General features: G+C 40.1%; 2 protein-coding genes across 5 annotated transcripts; both read left to right on the top strand.

Moving 5' to 3' along the window:
* Positions 1-3,709: 3,709 nt before the first annotated feature.
* On the top strand, positions 3,710-6,014 carry LOC130213157 (H-2 class II histocompatibility antigen, A-U alpha chain-like). 3 transcript variants are annotated; one of them, XM_056444620.1, is made up of 5 exons: positions 3,710-4,161; positions 4,318-4,441; positions 4,556-4,819; positions 4,910-5,191; positions 5,299-6,014. In XM_056444620.1, the coding sequence occupies exons 2-5, from the start codon at positions 4,384-4,386 to the stop codon at positions 5,418-5,420; spliced, it is 726 nt and encodes a 241-aa protein (XP_056300595.1). In that variant the 5' UTR covers positions 3,710-4,161; positions 4,318-4,383; the 3' UTR covers positions 5,421-6,014. The 3 variants fall into 3 exon arrangements, with proteins under 3 accessions (XP_056300595.1, XP_056300594.1, XP_056300596.1); XM_056444619.1 differs by having other exon boundaries at positions 4,313-4,441; XM_056444621.1 differs by lacking the exon at positions 3,710-4,161 and having other exon boundaries at positions 4,211-4,441.
* A 790-nt stretch (positions 6,015-6,804) lies between these two features.
* LOC130213140 (H-2 class II histocompatibility antigen, A-U alpha chain-like) lies at positions 6,805-8,604 on the top strand. 2 transcript variants are annotated; one of them, XM_056444590.1, is made up of 5 exons: positions 6,805-6,893; positions 7,045-7,173; positions 7,292-7,555; positions 7,646-7,927; positions 8,035-8,604. In XM_056444590.1, the coding sequence occupies exons 2-5, from the start codon at positions 7,116-7,118 to the stop codon at positions 8,154-8,156; spliced, it is 726 nt and encodes a 241-aa protein (XP_056300565.1). In that variant the 5' UTR covers positions 6,805-6,893; positions 7,045-7,115; the 3' UTR covers positions 8,157-8,604. The 2 variants fall into 2 exon arrangements, with proteins under 2 accessions (XP_056300565.1, XP_056300566.1); XM_056444591.1 differs by having other exon boundaries at positions 6,873-6,893; positions 7,050-7,173.
* Positions 8,605-9,582: the final 978 nt, after the last annotated feature.

The following is a 9,582-nucleotide window of genomic DNA, read 5'->3' as shown; positions in this document are numbered from 1 at the left end:
TCAGTATTTGTTGTAACCAGCACTTCATTTGTTATGTATTGAAAGACACGTTTCCATCTTGTGCTTTACAAACTACAGGATACAAAACACTGCATGCTGGGAAGTATACTGCTCATGTTTCTTTACAAAAGTAATGTATAGCAGGTGTTTTCAATCACCTTGTTGATTAGACTTCTACTTTGGGTGGAGCAAATCACCATTAAGTGAAAACGCCTGTATGTGCATAGAATACAGACGGCTCCATTTTATTCAGGTCATCAGGATTTCAAATCACAGGACTTTAAGTCAGGAGAAGTTAGGTTTTAAGTTCATAAAAACGTTCTAAAAATGAACAACAACGATGTTGATTTTTCTTGAAATTAATCAAACATTTATAAAAAACCTCAGCATCTATAAATGAGGAGTCCTAGTCTGATTTCAATTGGTTGCAAAGAATATTAAATCAGTCCCAAATGCTCAAACATCTGATTTAAATGCCCTCACCCTGTGCTTCGTCTCCCTCTGCATATGAACTGCTTTCATTATAAGTTCCCTTCTGTTGTTTTTGATCCCAAAAGCCTCGCGACATCTATGTTTGGAGCACAGGCTCCTCCTGATCTCTGTACGGACCTCTAGCGCCATCTGAAGCCCAAAAAGAAAACTGCCACACAGGGCATGAAATCATGTTCCCTGTTTTTATGTAAATTTAAAGGACCCATATTATGCCCATTTTTCCACAAGTTGATATGGTTCCTTGGGGTCTTAATGAAATGTTTGTAACATATTTTGGTCAAAATACCACAAGAATCATTTCAAACAGCACCCTTTTTACCCTGTCAAAAACACCTCCCCACAGATTAACCTGTTTTGAGTGCCTGTTCCTTTAAATGCTAATGAGCCAGCTCCCCCCTCGCCCCTCCCCCCTCCTCCACGAGATGCGCTCGCCTAGCTGCTGCTTGCCCAGCTAGCCATTGATTACCTTTGTAGAAATATGGCTACTGCAGATGAAGATAGCGTCGTGCAACCATATCGTTTTGAACCAGAGTCAGACCCTGAACAAGAAGAGGCTCCCGAACAAGTTCGAGAAGTTAGGGCTCAATAGGACGTTTCTGAATGTCACTTCTACATATATATTTTTTGTACATTGGCTGAGGTCTCAGTCTTGTTAGCGGTTTCGAGAGCATAGTGGTGCTAGAGATTCGAGTACGTGAATAGTTTGTGCATGTATGAGTATGTAGCAAATACAGTGTTTATGGAAGTTACTGTTTGTGAAAGTGTTTGTGTATATGCAAGTAACGGGAACGCCATAAAGATATAAATGCTACATGAGTAAAGTTCCATCTGTAAACTAAAGTGTTATCTGACAACAGTAAGTGACCAAGCAGGGTCGGGGGTAACGTTTTTACCTCCATTAAATAGCGTTTAAACCTTGTTTACTTATTAAATCGTTGTATTTGATGACATGACTTATTTGATGACTCATGTCTGCAGGGCTCTCAAGTTTTGAAGACAGGCAAGAGTTACATTTCCATAGTGACATTTCCATCAGCCCCCGCCCCCCCGCAAAACGAAATTTCCGGATATTTTCGTCAGTCGCGCGCAATTCCAGGATGCTTTATTTTCATTTATTGTTGGATTAAATTTTACCCAGATACGGGTTTTTTTCTGATTGGCTATGGTGTAGCCCAGGCCTATTCAACTAGCGGCCCGTTTGAGTTTAACTATGGCCCGCAAGACTGCCTGCAAATCAGTATAGCTTGGTAAGAAAAAATAAAACTGACGGACACGCCTCTTTTATACATTGAGACATCTAACCCAGAGCCATTGAGTTTCACTGTTGCCTCAACCAAACCTGTATGGTTACATCTTTATGTTACGCACCCGTGTTGGTTGCCGTTGTTACACCCCTACTGGTTTTCAAACCTACTGGTTTCCCTGCGCGTGCGTTGTGTTCTCTTCACGTCTGCAGCGGGGCTCTGTCTCGCTCACCAGATTCGTCACACATTCACAAACATATTGCTGGAGATCTTCAAGCCACCGTTCATATCCATTTGGGCGATTACGATTGTATAAGTGAGCAGTGCATCACAGCCACGGATGAAGAAATACATTTTCGAAAAAATAAAAAGATCGCCCGACCTGGTTTCGATCCGTTTCACGCAAAAGGAGTCTGCACTCAAAGACATGCAGTCTGTGCGCTGCGCCACCAGATATTAGTTTCATCCCAAGTCATTTATATATTGGCGGCTGTAGCTCAGTGGGGTAAGAGGGCCGTCTCTCAACCAAGGTTGTGTGTTCGATCCCCGCTCTCCCCAAGTTGAAGTGTCCTTGAGCAAGGCACTGAACCCCCAGTTGCTTCCCGGGCGCTTCACCGCAGCCCACTGCTCCTTAATAACTAAGGATGGGTTAAATGCAGAGAACTAATTTCCCCTTGGGGATTAGTAAAAGTGTATATTATTATATTGATCCATTAAGTCACATTTCTTATGTTTTCATGGGAACAGTTTGGTTGAAGAAATCTGAAACAACTGGTTACCTTGAGCGGATATTTACACTTTGAAACATGTTTATAGTGATGCTTGTTCGCACCACTTTTGCCACACAATACCGACGCATTTTCGTGTGTGACTGTTTACCTGTGGAAATATACATTACTGTTTTTAATTTTGAGCCATTATTTGATCAATATTCTGTGCGGCCCTCACACCCCCCGTGATTTTCTTATTCGGCCCACTTGCTACTGAAGTTGAATAGCCCTGGTGTAGCCCATTAATTTTTTTTGATTGGCTGATAAGTGGCTCCTCAGCAGAACTCCAGGGGAGCGATTGATTCCTCCATGGTGAGGGCAGCGCGGTCAGCTCATGTTTGCGCGCTGCGGCACATTAAAACATTAAATAGCCGAGAGTTTTTTTCAGCGTGAGAAATACGATGTGTGGCGGGAGTGCGTGACTTAAGACCGAAATGCGTGAGTCTCACGCTCAATGCGTGACACTTGAGAGCCCTGTGTCTGTAATATGAACACAACTTTCAAATAAACTTTACCTGCAAAGTTGTGGTGGGGGGCGGTCCAAGGCCAAGTAGCCAGACTCCCTACATGGGCGTGCTTCAAAATCTACGTAGACGTTGGTGGTGATCCCATTTGACCCACTCAAGCATATCGTTTCTGACATAGAGGAACCACAACAAGCCGCGTGAGGGTTTTTTACCCAGCGTTTTGTGTTGGGAGACATGCCAGATACCCAAATTAACGTATAGAAGCACTAAAAAAGTGGAATTTTCATAATATGTCCCCTTTAACTTAAACTTAACTTCGGCATGCGGGTCTTATTTGTTTGTTTTTACTCGACTACATTGACCACTACTTCTCCAAACAGCTGCAAATGTTCTTTGGGAAAACAATACGACCTTCAATACTCAGGTTAGTGATTCCTAACTTTGGGTTTGGTCACAACATTGTACAATACATTTTTTTCATTTCTCACTTTTTAAAAATTAAGATATAGTAGTTTAACTCCGGATTTCTAAAAGCTCTTCAAATAAATCAATCACTGATCAAAACATATGTAATATATGAGCAATCTATAATGAAGGATTGTGAATATATTTTACATCATAAACCAAAAAGGTTGGTCATCACTAGAGTAGTTTCAAAATAAAATATCTGCTCTGCTTATCTCGGCGAAAATGTCTTCACAACTGTTACCAAATCTCTAAAACATCTCTCTCCTGCTAAACAGGTTAGACGGGTTGTTCCCATCAACAATAATATAACAAGGAAGTTTCATAGCAGCACTAGTAATGCTTCCAATAACTCTTCTCGTCTAATCAACAAGGTGATTGAAAACACCTGCTATACATTACTTTTGTAAAGAAACATGAGCAGTATACTTCCCAGCATGCAGTGTTTTGTATCCTGCAGTTTGATGACTTGTTTCAAGATTAAATACAAATGAGTCAGTTCATCCACCAATGCTGACGTCAAAGTATAAATCAGATGACTTGAATTGTCTGTTGCCACACCTGTTGACAAAAATGTTGCAGAGCCCTGTAGCGTTTTACTTCCTCGTGTTTTCAGTGCAAGATTCCTTCCCTTTGTCTAACTTGTCTCTCCTCAGATGCCACCATGCCCGTTCACAGATTCTTCTTTTTTGCTCTTTCTGCTCCTTTGATGTTCAAGAGCTGGTAAGTAACCTAACATTAAAATAGAAGCTGTCTGTTTATTTATGTTGCTGTTTACAACAGCTGTCGACTACTTCGATGCAGATCCGTGATGACTTTCCTTTAACATTCAGTTCTCTTGTTTTTCATATGATCCGGTCCTGTACACATGAAGTGCAGCTTGCCAAGAGATAAAAGTATTTTCTCCAGACTAAGAGACTACCGGTGAAGACCTGCAGCTCAGACATGAAGCGCTCCGCTCTCATAATCCTGATGATCAACAGCTTGTGTGCCTTTTCACAAAGTAATATTCACATTTAATACTTGTTTCTAGTAACATTAAGAGGCTTATGGTGGAAATCTTTATTATAAGTTTACACAAATGCATGTTTAATTTTTCCGTATTTTCTGTTTCCAGTTCCCAATGAATTTGACTATGTTGTGGGCTGCTTTGAAAATGAGAAAACTGAAGCTCAGTATGAGTTTAATGGAGAGGAGCTTCTGTACGTGGACTTTGACAGAAAGGAGATTGTTTACACTGTACCCAGATTTGTTATTGACGACCCAAGCAAGCTATTTGATCATATGAAAGTATTTCAGAATGCTAAGAAAAACAAGGTCGCATGTTCAACAATTCTTACAATCTTCAAAGCGGAGGAGAAAAATCCACCAGAAGAAAAGGGTACGTTTATCTCAACCAATGTCTCTGAAGTGATGTGATTGACCAAAAAAGGCAGATGATAGTTTCTAATTGTCATTTGACCCACTAAAGACCCCCCTCAGAGCATCCTCTACACTTCAGAAGAAGTCCAGTTGGAAGTTGAAAACACCCTCATCTGCTTTGTGAATCATTTCTTCCCACCTGATATCAACGTCAGCTGGACCAGAAACGGCCACCTGGTGTCCGAGGGGCAGTCACTCAGTCGATATTATCCCAATAACGACCACAGCTTCCACCAGTTCACCACCCTGACCTTCACACCAAAGAAGGGAGATGTTTACAGCTGTACTGTTGAACACTCAGCTTTGGACAGGCCGATAACAAAGAGCTGGGGTAATTGTTTTCATCCGGTGAAATATTCAAGTACAATGATGATTTGTTGTAAAATACTTTTTTTTGCGTCTGCAATAATGCTTTTTCTTTTTTACATTCCTCCACAGAACCTGAATTCAGTCATCCCAGTCTTGGACCAGATGTTTACTGTGGAGTGGGCCTGACTCTGGGCTTGGTGGGAGTCGCAGCTGGAACTTTTCTAATGGTTAAGGGACACCATAGACAGTAATTTAGAAGATACACATGAAACCTATGATGATGCTGCACAGGCATTTTACACACAAAAATAATTTTTTAGTGCACTATTATTCATCTTTTAAACTGTGACTTGGCTTGAGAGAGGTTTGACAAGTAGGCCTGCTGTGACCTAATGAAGAATTAAATAAATGAAGATTAAATAATCAGTTTGCAAATGCATTGTTCCAACACATTACCTAAACACACACGTGGCCACACCTTAATACCCTGTACGGATGCTAGATTATGTTCTACTTCTTAAGAGAGTCACGTTTTATGGAATAAATAACGTATTCTCAAATTACATTTGACTTCTAAAATAAGGGACTTTAAACTAAACTTCTCCACCACAAGACACACAATTAAAATGCCATTGTATACAATAATTCAATATATAATAGTATATACTGATATAGCTCACTATTCTACTGCATAATAACTACTTGACTGTTGACCATTTAAATATTGTGTTCTGATAAGACCTATTTGTTCTCAAGTAACATCTTAAATGCAGATATTTTACTTTGTATTGTAGCATTATGACAATATCTGAACGTCAATAAACCTGTTAAAATGCTAAACATTATTCATTGTGTTGTGCTTATTGCTCTCCTCTTCACACCCATTGAGTTAGTTCAGACATAAGTTAGTGTGGGGGTGTGGTCTTTGATTGGCCTCGGCAGCTGGCTGATTGGTAATCAGCCAGCTGCTCCCATAAAGGAGCAGTAGGGAGAGGGGTGTGAGAGGAGGTTTTGGCAGAAGTGGAGTCTGCTGTGTGCTCCACTGAATAAAGATGTTGCCAAATATCCCTGGTGTGGCTAGTCCTTGGTGCTTTGGGGGGAAACCCCCGGTTGACGGCTAAAGAGCTGTTACACTGCAGCCCAACGTGGGGCCCCCTGGAGGTAAAAAGCACCTGGAAGGAGAGAAGCCGTTCACCGGGTGGAGGCAGATGCTGGGGTGGGTCGCAGAGATGCAGCGGGACCAGGCGGAGGCTAACCGCCAGCTATGGACCCGTCGCCACTGCCGACCCCTGTTCCCCGTGACCCGTCGACGCTGCCGACCGCTGTTCCCCGTGACTCGTCGACGTTGCCGACTAGTCCTTGGTCCTTTGGGGGGAAACACACAGGTGACGGCCACAGAGCTGTTACAGTTAGATTTTTCTTTTTCTTTTTACATTTATACAGTGAGCCATGAAAGGTGCTGTTGGCTGCTTTAAATCAAGATTTAATACAAATGAGTCAATTCATCCACCAATGCTGACGTCAAAGTATAAATCAGATTACTTGAATTGTCTGTTGCCACACCTGTTGACAAAAATGTTGCAGAGCCCTGTAGCGTTTTACTTCCTCGTGTTTTCAGTGCAAGATTCCTTCCCTTTGTCTAACTTGTCTCTCCTCAGATGCCACCATGCCCGTTCACAGCTTCTTTTCTTTGCTCTTTCTGCTCCTTTGATGTTCAAGAGCTGGTAAGTAACCTAACATTAAAATAGAAGCTGTCTGTTTATTTATGTTGCTGTTTACAACAGCTGTCGACTACTTCGATGCAGATCCGTGATGACTTTCCTTTAACATTCAGTTCTCTTGTTTTTCATATGATCCGGTCCTGTACACATGAAGTGCAGTTTGCCAAGAGATAAAAGTATTTTCTCCAGACTAAGAGACTACCGGTGAAGACCTGCAGCTCAGACATGAAGCGCTCCGCTCTCATAATCCTGATGATCAACAGCTTGTGTGCCTTTTCGCAAAGTAAGAATGAGTTTCACATTTAATACTTGTTTCTAGTAACATTAAGAGGCTTATGGTGGAAATTTGTTATAAGTTTATACAAATGCATGTTTAATTTTTCCGTATTTTCTGTTTCCAGTTCCCAATGAATTTGAATATGTTGTGGGCTGCTTTGAAAATGAGAAAACTGAAGTTCAGTATGAGTTCAATGGAGAGGAGCTTCTGTACGTGGACTTTGACAGAGAGGAGATTGTTTACACTCTACCCAGATTTGTTACTGATGACCCAAGCAAGCTATTTGAGAATGTGAAAGTATTTCAGAATGCTAATAAAAACAAGGTCGCATGTTCAGCAATTCTTACACTCTTCAAAGCGGAGGAGAAAAGTCCACCAGAAGAAAAGGGTACGTTTATCTCAACCAATGTCTCTGTAGTGATGTGATTGACCAAAAAAGGCAGATGATAGTTTCTAATTGTCATTTGACCCACGAAAGACCCCCCTCAGAGCATCCTCTACACTTCAGAAGAAGTCCAGTTGGAAGTTGAAAACACCCTCATCTGCTTTGTGAATCATTTCTTCCCACCTGATATCAACGTCAGCTGGACCAGAAACGGCCACCTGGTGTCCGAGGGGCAGTCACTCAGTCGATATTATCCCAATAACGACCACAGCTTCCACCAGTTCACCACCCTGACCTTCACACCAAAGAAGGGAGATGTTTACAGCTGTACTGTTGAACACTCAGCTTTGGACAGGCCGATAACAAAGAGCTGGGGTAATTGTTTTCATCCGGTGAAATATTCAAGTACAATGATGATTTGTTGTAAAATACATTTTTTTGCGTCTGCAATAATGCTTTTTCTTTTTTACATTCCTCCACAGAACCTGAATTCAGTCATCCCAGTCTTGGACCAGATGTTTTCTGTGGAGTGGGCCTGACTCTGGGCTTGGTGGGAGTCGCAGCTGGAACTTTTCTAATGGTTAAGAGACACCATGGACAGTAATTTAGAAGATACACATGAAACCTATGATGATGCTGCACAGGCATTTTACACACAAAAATAATGTTTGAGTGCACTATTATTCATCTTTTAAACTGTGACTTGGCTTGAGAGAGGTTTGACAAGTAGGCCTGCTGTGACCTAATGAAGAATTAAATAAATGAATATTAAATAATCAGTTTGCAAATGCACTGTTCCAACACATTACCTAAACACACACGTGGCCACACCTTGATACCCTGTTCGGATGCTAGATTATGTTGTACTTCTTAAGAGAGTCACATTTTATGGAATAAATGACGTATTCTCAGCCGTTAAAAATTAAATGCTGAAATTATAAGCAATGAAAAACACGTCTACTCTACAATGTACACTCGAACCTAAACTAGATAAATATGTATGAAGTTACTGAATGTTAATAAAGAAAGTTGTCTAACTTTTTTGAAATGCATTTAATGTCTTTTTTGTTTGCCTTGTTATTACAGTGTCATTGATTTTGAACATTACCGCGTAACAGGCTGTCTGTTGGCTCACTGTTATCTGTTACTTTATTATATTAAGGTTCAATTACACACTAACTTTTCCTGAACATATAATAACCTTCATTTAATCAGGTAATGTTCAAGATCTCCTTTGCAAGAGCACTCTATATCCTTTTTGTAATGATGACCTCATGCTGCAGGAGACCTTTATAAATACAAATGGCAGAAAGAAGTTCTCTTCTTGTTGCCTGTGAGGATCAGTTTACTTTCTCATAAGTAGTACAACGTGATGAGGACGATATGTATCTCCTGTATTGAAACACAGTGCATGATGATAACTGCATCTAGTTGTTTAAGATATAAGAATTCATAATATATCCAACAGACAATTTGGTTGACTAATCATTTTCCTGTCAAGTAAAAAGCATTGATGAAAATAAATAAGTTCACTTTCTTTAAGAATTGTACTAAAGTACAACTTTGAGGTGCTACATTTCAGAGGGACATGTCTTTATTTCTCCACTACTTTAATGGGGTAGCTTTGGTTCCTGTTCACAGATTACATTTTACTTCTAAAACACTATATAAGGTGTTTTAAACTAAACTTCACAATTAAAATGCCTTGAATCCAATAATTCAATATATAATAGTATATACTGATATAACTCACTATTCTACTGCATAATAACTACTTGACTGTTGGCCATTTAAATATTGTTTTTTGATAAGACTTATTTGTTCTCAAGTAACGTCTTGAATGCAGATATTTTACTTTGTATTGTAGCATTATGACAATATCTGAACAACTTCAACCACTGGTAACCTGTTAAAATGCTAAACATTATTCATTGTTTTGTACTTATTGCTCTCTTGTTTTAACATTTATACAGAGAACCATGAAAGTTGTTGTTAGCTGCTTTAAATCAAGATTAAATACAAATGGGTCA

The sequence above is a fragment of the Pseudoliparis swirei genome, chromosome 22, assembly GCF_029220125.1.
Source record: "Pseudoliparis swirei isolate HS2019 ecotype Mariana Trench chromosome 22, NWPU_hadal_v1, whole genome shotgun sequence".
NCBI classification, from domain to species: domain Eukaryota; kingdom Metazoa; phylum Chordata; class Actinopteri; order Perciformes; family Liparidae; genus Pseudoliparis; species Pseudoliparis swirei.
This window is presented reverse-complemented; position numbering and strand designations above follow the sequence as displayed.

What these genes read in the sequence shown, in the direction of transcription:
- LOC130213157 (XM_056444620.1), top strand. Translation starts at nt 4,384, where the DNA reads ATGAAGCGCTCCGCTCTCATAATCCTGATGATCAACAGCTTGTGTGCC. An exon ending in CTTGTGTGCCTTTTCACAAA is followed by an intron (nt 4,442 to 4,555) that starts GTAATATTCACA and finishes TTCTGTTTCCAG; the next exon opens with TTCCCAATGAATTTGACTAT. An exon ending in GCCGATAACAAAGAGCTGGG is followed by an intron (nt 5,192 to 5,298) that starts GTAATTGTTTTC and finishes ATTCCTCCACAG; the next exon opens with AACCTGAATTCAGTCATCCC.
- LOC130213140 (XM_056444590.1), top strand. Translation starts at nt 7,116, where the DNA reads ATGAAGCGCTCCGCTCTCATAATCCTGATGATCAACAGCTTGTGTGCC. An exon ending in CTTGTGTGCCTTTTCGCAAA is followed by an intron (nt 7,174 to 7,291) that starts GTAAGAATGAGT and finishes TTCTGTTTCCAG; the next exon opens with TTCCCAATGAATTTGAATAT. An exon ending in AAGTCCACCAGAAGAAAAGG is followed by an intron (nt 7,556 to 7,645) that starts GTACGTTTATCT and finishes GACCCACGAAAG; the next exon opens with ACCCCCCTCAGAGCATCCTC.